Source organism: Natator depressus, chromosome 4 (genome assembly GCF_965152275.1).
Source record: "Natator depressus isolate rNatDep1 chromosome 4, rNatDep2.hap1, whole genome shotgun sequence".
NCBI classification, from domain to species: domain Eukaryota; kingdom Metazoa; phylum Chordata; order Testudines; family Cheloniidae; genus Natator; species Natator depressus.
In genome coordinates, this window is record NC_134237.1 from 57,377,547 (window position 1) to 57,392,062 (window position 14,516).

A 14,516-nucleotide genomic window follows, 5' to 3' on the forward strand; every position below is an offset into this window, starting at 1 on the left:
CCCAGGCTCTCATCCCAATTTTAGTCTCCTTGCCCAGCAAGTCCGAATCTCACTTCTCTGGCGTCTCTGTCCCAATCTCCCCTAAACCCATGCTGCTTAACCCCAGTCATCTTGCCCATGCTGTCCCAGTTCTCCCTGTCCCAGCTCCTCATCCTACCTGTGTCTCTTTCCTACCCTGACCTCCAACTGCCCTTTCCCTCACCTATGTTCCCAACCACCCAGGACCCCAGTCCCAGTTTCTCTCCCTGGGCTCTTTGTCCAAACTCAGTGCTCCCCCGTGATGCCACATCCCAGTCTACTCCCTCTCCTGCTCCCGCCTGCAAGTCTGACTCTTGCTCCCTCTGCATTTGAATTGGCAGCTTCCTCCTTCATGTTGACTGGTCCCAGCAAGCTACTGAAAACACAGGAAAAACAGGCTCCCTGCTCTCAGTTCAGGTGCCTGGACCTAGCTTCGACTTGGCCTGCAGCAGCCCTAAACTGTGAATGCAGGGAAAATCCTGTGTACTATGTCTAGGGCTGGATCATGCTCACTGCAGACAGATTTTGAGACAGGGGGATTTAGCTCCTAAAATCTAAGAAGTCTCTACTGAGCATGTACAATCTGTGATTTTTTCAAAGGCTTATAACTTGGCCAAATTTGGGCAGATATTCATGTGGATAGAGAACGGCAAATTGATGGCAAAAAGGCCACATCCCTGCCAAATTTCAAGCTCCTGCTCCAAAACATTGGGGTAATAGAGCTTTTCAAAGAACAGGTCATCAGAATTTTTTAACGTGGGCAAAACAAAGTATTTTTCACTAGCCTCCTCATTGGAAACTGCTGAACTGTTTTGGCTGAAGTCATCTAAAATAATTCAACCTTAGACAGACACCTGGGAAGGAAATTTCAGCCCAAGTGATTAAAGTTATAAATTATAAGCCACTACTGCAAAACCTTCCGAAGTGAGGTACAAGAGATTATACATTTGAGTATAGGACACTGCGGGTATTATAAATTCACACATCTGAGGAGTTGTAGAAGATCCGTTTGAGAAGAGATAAAGCATGGTCTTGTAGTTTAGGCACTAAACAGACTTCTTCCGCAGACTAAAGCAAGTCATTTAAAGGCTCCCATTGCCTTTACAAGGATTTGGATCAGGCCTTTAATCTGTTTGTGCCTTGGCTCCCCATCTGTAAAATAATGATAACACTTCCTACCCTTTGAGGGCTTGTATGCTCTTATTGTTAAGCAATTCAGAGCAAGGACTGTTGCTTATTGTTTGTTTGTACAGTACCTAACACAATGGGGCCTTGATCTCCTCTGGGTTCACTGAGTAACAACAACAAACCTCTAGAAATGCTCTATGGAGAGCACTATGTTACTTTGATAAACAACGGCATAAATAAATAAATAAATAAATAAATAAATAAAGAAAGAAAAAACGTATACATTTATAAATAAAAACTAGGGAATGGTCAACGTGCACTTCCTGTGAACCATTTACTGTGCATATTAATTTTTAAAAGTAGTTAACAACTATTTGATAGACAAATCATATCACTCTACCATGCACATGATAGTGGAGAGTCAGGCAAAAAATTAATTTAAAAATAAGTAAACAGTCTTGGTTTTTAAATGCAATTATAATTGGTCAGTTCATGTTTTCATTCAATAAACTATCAGCCTGAAATTGTCAGTTTAAAAAAAACAGAGAAATTATGAGGCTTAAAAATAATAATAATATTTATTTATTGGCCTCTCAAATTAAAAATGAGGGAATATTTCTTTTCAAATTTGTTTTGTTCTTAATGAGCCTCCAAGGCAGAATCATGTGCCAACTTACAAACCGTGCTGAATTAGAGCCAAATTGCAATCCCCCCACCCAAAAATAAGGGTTTATACTATAAACGACTAAACTAACTATGCTAATATGAAAAGCACCACAATAATAAACCACTCATTTATTATAAAGATTCATTTAAATGAAAGTGAGACTCTTTTCTCCCCCCTTAACAACACAGACACACACACTTAACCACTGATGGTGATCCAAAAGACTGCAGTGCCCTAGAAAGATGAATACTAATATCTTAACACTAGAATTGCCTGGGCAATAGATTTCAACTTTGGAACTGCTTTGCAATTACGCATTAATCCCCTCAGCGTGAGCAGCAGGTCTAAGAAGAAAGGATTGATCTCCTTTAATGATGAAACCCTGGCGCCACAGTTTTATTTTTCACAACACAGTGCTGTTAAGAACCCCACTGGTATTATGAAAATTTCCTCGGCAAAGGAGCTCCATCACATTACCAGTGCACCAATTCATCATAACGTGCCTCGCTCCTGCTCATCAACAAGTCTGAGTGATGAAAAGATCCAATATTATCCTGACAGTACTTCATGCACATTCTCAATCACACATTATTACAGCATCCATATTAATTTTCACTGACACGCGTCCTAGGCCTGTTCAAATTAGGCAAACCAACGAGGGGGAGTTGATGAAATACCAGCATAGCCACAGCTCATTGCATTCCAATTTGCATGCAAATGGTTTATCAGGAAAATTCCATTCCCAGCAACCAGCAAGTGAAAAACAACCGTAATCTACACTTCAGGGCCACCATACAGAGCTTAATGAATCGCAAAGAGAGAGGAAAGTGACAGACCTATGAGAGGATCGATTTCCACTGGCAGCTGGTATGGCTGGTCCTGTACAGCACCTTGATGAGCTGAAATTCAGGAAAGAAGATTTTAAAAGTCAGCATTATTTTCATATGTTGGGCCACATAAAAATGATAAATCAAACCCTATATGCAACTGTTTAACCATTCAAGTTTCTTTCATGATTAAATAAAAAAATTTCCAGGCTCTTTCACGGGCTGCTTATTAAACATTTATTTTAGATGAGTGCTATTCTGAATGTGCGCCTTCATCAACGTCTCAGGTCCTGAGCCATAAGCGATAGCAGATGCTTTACTGGCAACCTCTCATGTCGCAACAAAACAAAATTAAATGGTAAAGAGCACTGAAAACAAAATGTGACAACCATCTGCTGACTGTAGCAAATACTATTTTCCTCCCTTTTCAAAGGGCTGCTTTGAACAGCAAAGCACAACGGACCTTTCAAAAAATTTCAGTTTGTGATGGAGACAGAAATCTCCAAGTGATATAATATTTAATGTTTCATCTATCATTGAAAAATACTTATTTGCAAGTTTTAATAAAACTAAATAAATAATTCTGCAGGCCAACATTTTGAATAAATGTCCAAGCACCTGGCATGTTTCTGGAATATTTACCTACTGGATTTTACTTCCACATTAGTTTTCCACAGCTTCAGTCAAAAACCCCCAAACCCTCTTGGAATTGGAAGCTACTATAATAGATAAATCATTGGTGTAACATCTCTCATTTCTCCAATTACCTCATAAAGCATAAGCTTTATAAAACTTAATATCGTCAGACTGATTTCATAGTTCAAATGCAACTCAACAGCAGTGCTGCAATGAAACATTAATATTTTATGAAACAGTACCAGTTCTAGCCCTGAATAGATGTGCTTTGTTGGACACTGATGTCATAAACTGGTTGATAAAGCCACCAGACTGGTTGAGTGAGGCAGGTGTGGGATTTTAAATAGTAGTCAGTGACAAGCGATTACTTGTCAACTAAACATGCTTTGTCATGATGACTCATAGTGCAAGTATTCCCTGTGGACGGTGCTATGATCACAGTAGGAGATATGGAATAGCTATAGTACTGGCCTCCTACACCTATGCAAAGCCCAATTTTACTACTGGATTTAAGGGTTACTACATCTAAGGCTAACTTCAGGTCCTTCCCATTCCAGGAAGCCATATCCAGCTCCCTCAAAAGTGGCACTCCACAACAGCCCACAATAGACCACAATAGTAGTGGTCAGTGTACTAGCTCTCACAGGATTTTTGGAGTGTAGATTTTTCTCCGGCTCCCTACACAGAAAGAACACTTCTGAAGTGCCTGACGGTGTATACAATGACAGTGGCTCAGAAACCTGTCTTACTGTGCTGCCGTTTCTGGAGAACAGAATATGGAGGTATCTGTCTGCAGGCATTTGTTGCTGGCAAATAGATCACCAACTAGCACACTTATGGAGAAGCCAAAGCAACTCCTATAATTTTAGAACATCCACCAGATATTTTTTCCGGAATATTACTGTTGAATTTTATGCATTCTTGTAGAGATTTTTAATCCATTGACTATTGAAAGTATGTTTAAGGTCATATAGTAGCATGGGAGGCTGTTGTCATATTCTTTCATCCAAATGCGGAGAGTATTATCCACAGTTTTTAGTCATGTCTTTGTCAGCTATTTAGACAACATATTTTGTTTTTGGTTTCTTTAGAGCTTCTTAGGTGGGTGAAATGGTGCTGGAATAAAGCCAAGAGTTTTCCAATTGGACATTGTTGATCAGTGATTTACAACAGCTGGAAAAGAGCATTGGGGTCATCTGGCTTTTTTCAAAATGTAATCAGAGGGATGTGGGTCCAAATTTCTTTACAGGAAACCAGTGATGTAGACATTAGCCTGGTCCAAACATTAAAAGATTGTCCGCTATTTAAACTATTTGGGAAGAAGCTATATTTTTCTTCATAGAAATCCTCTGAGCAGCTAACAGTTTACTGCAGTGCCATCAGAAATGAATTGCCTTTTGTGGGTCTGGCTTGAGGCTGCTGTAATTATGGAATGAGGATGAGTCCCCTCAAGGATTAGAAAATACAGGAATTCAAAACAGAACTGTCTATATGTTAATGTCCAACAAACTACAAAAAGGATCATTAAGATGAGTGGTCTTGTTTACGGATATGTTGTTTCTTTTTTTATTGGCAAAGACTTTCAAGTGTCTAGTGTTTTGGATTTTTTGGGTGTCCATGTTGCAGGGGATGTGGGCATTCTATATATTTTCAGTTTTGATTTCTGGTTGTGGTTTTCATAACCAACAAGTAGGAGCTAGCAGAGACCAGCTCAGGAAAGTTGTGAATTCTTCTGTGGCAGCAGTACCTCCCAGACATTAGAGAGGTTCCCTCTTCCATAATCCGGGCACAGGGCTGAAAAGGAGGTCCAAGATGGACAAAAATCTCATCAGGAACAAATGAGGGCTGGCCCAGAGCCATGTTCCTCAGGTACTGGACAGCACTGCCTTGTGCTTTACAAGTCCTTTGTGCTGAGTAACTGTTGGGAATATATTTAGCCTATTGGATGCTTGCAAATATTTATGATGATAATAAAGTGGTGACCTGTTGCTTATGTTTTCTTGGATATTGCCTGTTAGAATTATTTACCAAAGCTTTCTCCTGAATAACTTGTGGCTTAGCAGAACTTGAATTGAGCTGTAGCTCACGAAAGCTTATGCTCAAATAAATTGGTTAGTCTCTAAGGTGTCACAAGTACTCCTTTTCTTTTTTTGAACTGTAGTGTTCAGTTGCACTTTAGAAAGGTCATCTTTGTCTAACTGCAATGAATACAATGTACCAATGAACTGGATTAGCATTTGCAAACAGAAATTTACAATATTTCTACTGCCAATTTTGAAACAAAGCCAACTGAAAAATACCACTTGGTGGTGGTGGCAGTTTCTAATGCTAAAATTTCTTTACTTACCAGGAAGGTTATGCCACTTGTTCACAGCAAATAGCCTGTTGGCAGTGACTGTGATCACAGCAGGAGTTGCCAGACCAGACTGGGTGTTGGCTGCTACATGAGTGACAGGGGAGTTGGATGGGAACTTTAGGACCATGATAACATCCTGTTGAGCTTGGTCTGTGAACATCAATGGACTCTGCAGGAGGAGATACTGTTGAGTGGGCAAACAAGAACCCAAACACATGGGAAAAGAAAAGATAGGGAGGGGGAAAGAAAGACAGGACAGAACAAGAGAAGTAAGACTGAATTAAAATAAGCAAGAACCAATAGCAGCTGCAAGTAAAAGTAAATGAAGTAGCAGTAAACAGGCTAGTGTAAACAACTATTTTGCGTGGACATCCTTCATGTATGCCATTAAGGTAGCAGCACTGCAGAAAAGGAAATGATCTAAAGTCAATGTTTGCTGCAGGTTCCATTAAAAAGTTTCCAGTTGCCTGTCTCTGGCAAATGCATTATCTTCCATATCTACAGAGGTAGCACATCAAGGAAAGTAATTTCAGAGAACGCCGTAACCAAGAAAGTGAGAAATTCCTGCTCCCAGAGACCATCCCAGGCTCCATTTAGTTGGCAGACTAAGATTTTGACAAGCCAAATGAAAAAAAAAAGCAAATAAATAAAATATATGTGCATACAGTAAATGCACGCACTGTGTGTATTTATGTTGTATAGAAATAAGATTTAAGCAATACACAGACAATTATAACTCTGTTTTTAAGCAAAACATAATTAAATGTAATTATAAAGGAAACATTTATAAAGTGGACAGAATCATGCAGACATCACCCTATTATGTTGCAAATACCTTTGCTTCCTACAAAAGCCAAAAAGAGGAAATAAATCTAGATTCTCCCTAGTCCAATCAATATAATAGTTTTGTTTTCAATTTAATTAATTAGAAAGTTTATAACTAAGACCCCCAACATCACTGCGAATGTTAAAATCAAATATTGATTTTCACAGATTTGGTAAATCCATGTAATTTGAATGTTAAACAGTTACAGAGCTGAGAAAGTAACTGAACTTAACAAGTTTGTTTTCACTAATATATGGTGCACCAAAAAAAGTAAAAGCTATGATGACAGAGTTATTACTGTACTGTCCACTGTCATCCATATTCCTTTAGTATTTCTTCTTCCCAATAACTAAATTAATATCTTTATAAAAATATACTGGTCAGTACACTTGGCTGTTTTCTACCTGCAATGTTCCAGTACATATATGCATATATATATGTGTATGTAAGTGCATACATTTAATATATATTTATACAGAACTAATAAAAGAAATTAAATACATTTGCATTTTTATTATCACGCCTTTTAAAAAAGTTATTAAGAGTACTTAGAAAAACATATTACACTCTGAATTCCTATTTAGTCTTTGCATAAAGGTGTAAATAAAAGCAACTAATAAGCTACCCAGACACCCTTCTGAACAAGTGGCTAAAAGCCAATCAATATTATGAGTTAATCCTCCCTGGATGCTCATTCAATTAAAGGTGTCAGTAATGACTCATCTGATGTGGCCTCAATTAAATCCAGCTATCTGATGGTGTGAAAACACAGGGGGATACAGCAACAGCAGCAAAACCAGACATATAGGCAGCCTTCGTGTGACTGCTAATTACTACACCTGGTGTATATTATGGCTTGTGCACTTAACTGCACATGGTGGCTTTAATTTCTGCTGTATTCACACACAGAGAAAAAACCACTGAAACTTCAGTGAATAGTACAATGATTACGATGATAAAGCATTTTTATGTGTCATGGAAAAAAGGCCCTCCTCCCTATATACTACACTGTAATCCCAATTTTTCCCCTCATGGAAGCCTTACACTATTTTTTAAATTATTAGAATAACAGTTTGTAAAATTATATGTTAATAACCAAAGGAGATGGTACAGTAAGAATGTGAACCACAACTTAGTTTCTGTATGTACAGCTAGAGAAGTTAGATATAATTAACTTCATGAAATGTAACTCCTTTCATTAGTTGCCCAATATTTACTAGAGTCATCATCATGTACTATACTCTGATGAAACTGTACAGTCCTTATTACACAAACTGCCTGGTACCACACCAAATTTATTCAGCTAAACCTGTGAGTCAGTGACAAGGAAGTCAATAGACACAGGCTGGTAGTTCATGGATAAGAAGTTTTAGGTCTATTAGGCTCCTACTGCACATGGTGTGTAAGTCATGATATATAAATTTTAGGGTTTTGTCTAAAGGCTCTTCCCGTTCAGGGACTTTTTTAACCCTAACAACATAAGTTTCACAGACCCTAAAAGATAGAATTCCCTTGTTTATACTTATTTTTAAAAACCACAGACCATCTTTGACCATTAAGGGAATGTAACATATAGAGACTCATGAATTAATAGAATGTTTGGTCCATTCTGTCACAATATAATTTAACACACTTAAGTTCTGAGTTCTATGATGACAATATGAAGTTATTTTAGACCTTGGGGCAGCATATGGCATAAAATTTAATTGTGTTAATAAAATTATATTTACAAACAAGTAGAGGTAAAACAGAAAGCATGTTAATACTCAGTGCCTGGACGTTATCATCCTAGTGTTATTGCAAAACACATTAAAACAAATTCTTCACTATGCAAGTTTCAGCTCAAGAATTCCTAGTTTTTAGGGGAAAGGTTATGGCTGGGAGAAAAGAGTAGGGGCTCCACCTCCTAAATCCAGAGCTCTTGGGGGATCTTCCAAAGGCTGGGATAGTCCCTTGTTTCCAGCTTAGCTGGCTCCCACCAGCACAGATACGCATGGAGATGTATATTTTCAGGTACTCCCTTCCCCAGGTACCAGCTCCTGGCATCCACCTCAGGAGTTGGTCTACATGACAGAGCATAGTGGCTCCCAGTCCTTCCCGCTCCCCACCCATAAATCTTCTACACAGGTTTCAACTTCTGGGGGCTCTTGTCTTCCCCATAACATTTAGCCTGACTCCACTAGTTCAAGCTCCCTTCCATTCAGAGAAAACAAGAGAAGCATATGGGCCATAGATACTAAAAGCCAGATCCTATAAGGTGCTGAATGCAATCTGAGAGGTTCTGAGATCCGTCATCTACATTAATATTCAAAGCGAATTGTGGATGCTTGCACCTCAATATAATCTCACAGGATTGGGCTTGAAATGCTGAAACATTTGGATCCACCAGTTCTAACACGTTAGCAAATTACACTGACGAAGTGTTTTTAGGTAACACTGATAAGTTTCTGTACTGTGAATTGGCACAACCTTTTTAGCAGTCAGTGAATTAATAATATTCAAGCATTGCATACACTAGCAATGACTGATAACTCAGAAAGTTGTGTTTATAATTCAATGCACAGAATCTTAAATCCCCCCCCACCGCCCACACACCCCCCAAAAAGAAAAAAAATCTGAACATTTAAAGCAACAGTGCAGAAATAAACAAAAGTGAATGGGTCACAAAGAGTTAATATGATACATACCACCTGCATGGCAGAACTTCTTGGAGGATGTGGCTCTATGAGTAGTTGGGTAGGGGTCTGTCCAAAACTTCGTATTTGAGCTTCAACAGCCTGGAAAAGGCACAGGCAGGTTTGCATGTTAAGAGGTGCTAATTACAGGCAATAGAACCATAACTGTCACCTGAAAATGTCATTCCACACTTCTGGCTTGTTTCATGTTGAAAATCAACCCCGTGTGTTCACTGTGGGGCTAAGTGCTTGGCACTGGTACTGAGAATGAGGTAATCATTTTAGTACTGTGGATGCTATTTCCATGAGAAACTCTGCAAAACCTCATCCTGCTCAGTGATATTAAACAGAAACTGGCTATTATAATCAGTAACCCTCCTTATTGGCTCCATTTCTCCTTTCTAACACTGGCTTATCCTTCTTACGTCATACTTCAGGAACAAAAGCTAATCTTTTACAGGTACTAAGAAAGGCTCCAACTTTTTGTTTAACTTCAAGCGTCCAGTTTCATGTCAATAATTAAGACAACAAAAAAGGGTAACAGCACGTATTTTTTCAATATATTTTTATAAAAAAGGAAGACAAATTAATTGCAGGGTGCATTATACTACTAACAACCAATAAGAATGTAGAGGAGATAGAACTGGAAGACAAAAAACAGCACAAACTTTAAATAAGTTCTACCATATACATTCATCAAGAAATATTTTATTTAAATTGCCAGAATCTTTCTCTCTAGACACCTAATCACTTTAAACAATCAAAGCAAATGCAACCTCATACTTTGCTATTCTTTTAAGTAAACATTTTGAGACGTAAGAACCCTGCCTGCCTACGTTGTTGATCTAGATTTTCTGTGTTTACACTATTGATCTAAAAGAGACTATGGATTTTGAAAAACCTTAAAGTCTGATTTTCAGAAGCACCCATTCTCTGAAACATCAGCCCCTTAAAGTGATCCAAACAGAGTGCCCAAAAATCAAGCACCCAAAAACAGTAGTCACCTTTGAATGTTTAGGCCGTTATGTTTATCCTCTTCAAGGTCTCTATTTTCTAGTTGCTTCACACAAAGACCCCCCACTGACTTCCACAGAAAAGGCTCTTAATGCTTCTACTGCTTACCTGGCACTTTGTATTTTTTAACCACTGGTTAATATTTCTGTGATGGCTGACCAACACCTACAGTGAATTTTCTCTAGTTCATTCATTTCAGATAAGGATAAATTACTACTCTGAGAGATGACATAGCTCAATGTAGAAGCAACAAAAGCAAAAAAATAAACGCTACCTGAAGCTCTTTCTGAAGATTTGAGGTTTACTTAGACAGACAGCCTTATAGAACAGAAATGTGCCATTCCAAAAGTATTTGACCTTACTGCTAAGATAAATTTTTTTGATATATTTGAATAAGCTAAAACAAATGTTGCAAATATTCTGGGGACAGATTCTGATACTCTTACTCATTGAACGCTCCCAGTGCAATGATTTCATTGGGATTGCCCAAGGAGTAAGTGTCTCAGAATCTGATCCTAACCATATTAAAGCTCAATATCTTAAAAACCTGACTTTTAAAAATACACACACACACTTGTGCTGAGACCCAATGCGCACTTTCAAGCTACAACACAATCACAGTCCAAAGCCAAATTGACATATCTGCCAACTGGTGACCAAACACTGCAACATGCTAAGCCAGTTAGAGTCCCTACTCTCTAGTGGTTGGACATGCTACGTTTGAATGTACTCACAACTGAAATGAAAAGTTGGACCTTTATGGATAGCAGCTCTCTTAGGTGAACCAGAAAGGAAGTGGTAGGAGCAGTGCTAAGCAATCCTTGGCTGCAGTTTAGTATTTGCATATGAAACTATTTAGGACAAAGCTGTAGATCCTATATGAATAATGAACTCCTTATAAAAGATAAGGGTCTCAGATATAATGCAAAACAAGTAATTTGTTCTTCAACCAAAACGTTGTACTCTGACTTTTAGCCGGAAGCGAGCATAGATAGAAATGATAGAAAAATGCTTCTGGCCTGTCACTTTCCTGTTACATTGTTCCACAACAGACCTACACAAGTTCCGCCCTTTCCCACATCACAATCCTCATGCAATGCCCAGAGGAAGGATGAAAGAGTTTTGTCACGCCCAACGTTCTTGGTGCATCCTTTAACGGCTATCCCCATAATAGGATGGCGCCACTACATACCACCGTCCCTGCACAGCATCAGGACTCACAACCCCCTCTCCCCTCACAAAGTACTGGAAACAGAAACCAAGAAAGAAAGAAAAGAAAATATCTACTGCTAATGCAGCACACTGCACCTACAGCCACCACACTGAACAAAACTGCACTAATTCACACCTTTAAAATATGTTGATCAATGAAAGATCAGTGGTCAAGAGCTATTCTCCAGTCAAGACCTCATAGCAGTTAAGACTCCCACCTTCACTCAGCAACACAGAAATTCTGTTCGACAACACTATACATCTACTGTTGACCAAACAATGCTCTCAGGATACTTAAGATATCACACTCCCATAATACAGGCAGGGCAGCCGTCTTCTTCCCATCCAGCCTTAAAATGCAGAAGAGGATCTCCAGGGGTTGCCAACATTATTTGAATATATCCACTTAACCTGCATGTCAACAAAAAAGAGTCAGACTTACATCCCTCTAATCTACAGAGCTCCAAACAAAAGGTTTCCTGTTGGAATGGACAGAGATGCTGATCATTATGATGGTGACTTTGCCAAGGATCATTGCCCTGGAAGACCTCAAACTGCATGCGGCCCCATACACACACACACACACACTTACACACACTTCCCTGAGGCTATGGCCCAAAACCTTCTATCAAACTCCAGGCAATATCTGGACTGTGCATATAACATGGCACACACTAGACTTGATCTATGGATTACGAGTTCACAAAGAGAGAGCTCCCCTATCCTGAACCAGGCACATTTCCTCCTCCAACCAGAGACAAAATTCCAAATAACCAAAAAGTGCAACATCCCTGGGCCTATGTCTGTTAGATTATGGAGTCACCTAAATTAATATTAAAGTCATGCCCTACCAAATAGCCAAGAAGAAAAAGATCTGTTGAAACGCTATAACCATACGCATAGTACAACCGCCATAGACACAATGACACCACAAATATCCTCTTTTCTCCAATTTCTATGTTCTCTGAAGATCTGTGACAAGTGAAAAGGGAGGAAAGAAAATTTGGGTACTGATGTGTAAATTGAAGACAGTAGCAGACAGACTTCAGCACAAGAAATGCTTGCACACCTTCTCCACAACTGTGAGGGAAGGCAAAGAATTTTTTTCTTTTCAAACAACTGCAGCCTTTTAACTACAACTAGGAGAGCTCTTCAGCACAGTGAGCCACTTAGTAATCCCAGTTTGCCTCCAAAAATCATTCCAGAAGCCAGCATCACATGGTCTGAAGAACTGCAAGCTATTGCATAGCATAGATCAACTGAATCCAGGATGACCTCCCCAAACAACAGAAAGTGTATGATGTCAGGACTGGAATCAGTCTTTACTTTTCCCATTCACATACCAAAAGAGACACTTGAAGTAGGACAGGGCATTTTAGCCATCAGTTGCAAGTCAGACTTCTGCTCCTCCTGGTAAGGGAAGATCAGCTAGAATCACATGTAGCCTCTACTGAGAGATAATTAATGCCTCTTTTGAAATGGAAAACTTACTACTCATCTTAGAGCATGCAACAGTTTGATCAGTAGTCAAGAAATCATCACCTGACCTTCTGGATCTAGCAAATTACAGCTCAGCATCTAACCTCACTTTCCCGGGCAATTTTGATAATGACTTTAGTCATGCTGATCGATGACTTCCTCTTCTCTGTTGACAGCAGGAGGATATGTGTTCTTGCTAAATCTCTCCATGGCATACAGTAATGTGGATAATTATGGATATTAACTATTGTAAATAGAATTTAAGGAAATGATGATAGATAATTTAAAATATCTTCACAGTTATAATTTTAGGATGCTTTAGAGTGTTATTAAGTGATAAAGCTTTCGTTGTGAGATATTAGTATCAAGCTCCCATCATTTATTCATTAAGTAAGATGAAATTTGTGTAGCTAGCATGGTGAAACTTTCTCCAAGGCGTCATGTAACTGGAAAGAAACAATCTTTGTTTGAAAAATTCTGTTAGTACTACATATTTTTATCTCTGAAGACATGTTGCATACAACAAAGTAAAAGATTGCATTGTCCAATATTCTGTTCCACTGCTTCTCAAATATCTTAGCAAAATAGCCTTCTTCCTGTTAATCTTCTATAACAAATAACTTAGGTATGGTCATAATTGTTCCAGATGCTGTAACGTGTAGTAATAAAGTGAAACAAGTGATACAAATCCTTTACAACAATCCACATGATACGTCTCTCAACCCACTTCGACTTTATATCACAAAGGATTTTTCACATTAATTAGAAAACCTATAAATTAATTTATAAACACAAGTATTATGAGCAAAATTTCATCAGTCAACGGATTCCATTTGTTTATAATGGTAACCATTTGCTATATATTCACAATCTTTTCTTTTCTCCCCCACCTCTTTCTTTGGCAAAATTAAGAGAGAGGAAGAGAGAAGAGAAAAACAAATGATGACTTAGCTTGGTTAAAATGTAGTTTTTGGCTACTGTTTAACACTGATATTTCCAGTCTTTGGACACATTTCCTGATCTAACTGGGAAAAAAGTTAATTTAATAGTATGCAGTACCAACCAAGTAGGGCTGTAAATTATTTTGGGAAGTGGGTGGGGGTTGAACACATGGATATAGTTAAGGTAAAAACAGATGTTTGTTACTTTTCTTTGCAGAAACACTCAGAAACTAAGTCAAAATTGCTTTTTTCATGTTTATGTCTGAAAACTATAAAACCGAATATGAGAGAAGGAGGGTGGAGGGGGAAATGGAGGGATACAGAGAAAGAGAGGAAGAATGCAAGCAGCTCTAAAGTTTTAAACTCAAATCATGAAAATGATGAAGGCCCTTCAAATGAAAAGGCAAGTTATAACATTAGATTATCTTCAAATTTAAAGTCCCTTACGGAATCAAGTTAAGAGTTGGGTTTTATCAGTCATAGAGTGCACACTCAGACACATAGCAACAAATTGTCTATGAGTCCAACAGCACAGCATGTCCATGTGAAAATGTGCACCGAATTTTGCATGCACAATTACAATAATTATACTCCTATTAGTATTATTATATGATAATGCACTGACAGGCAGAATTGGAGACCACTTTCTGAAAGTGTGCTTTTATATATCTAACTGCAAGCACTTTCAGTTACTACTATGCCAGTAGGATTTAAATGCCGAACATTTGAAAAACTAG

At 38.4% G+C, this 14,516-nt stretch overlaps 1 protein-coding gene across 1 annotated transcript in view; it reads right to left on the bottom strand.

Annotated features, from left to right (window-relative positions):
• The window catches only part of LRBA (LPS responsive beige-like anchor protein), a 558,416-nt gene that overhangs the window by 37,818 nt on the left and 506,082 nt on the right, over positions 1-14,516 (bottom strand). Inside the window, exons 49-51 of the mRNA XM_074950978.1 lie at positions 9,146-9,235; positions 5,624-5,816; positions 2,650-2,712 (exon numbers count right to left, since the gene is read on the bottom strand). Of these exons, the coding sequence (XP_074807079.1) occupies positions 2,650-2,712; positions 5,624-5,816; positions 9,146-9,235 (346 nt within the window). The remainder of the gene's footprint in view (positions 1-2,649; positions 2,713-5,623; positions 5,817-9,145; positions 9,236-14,516) is intronic.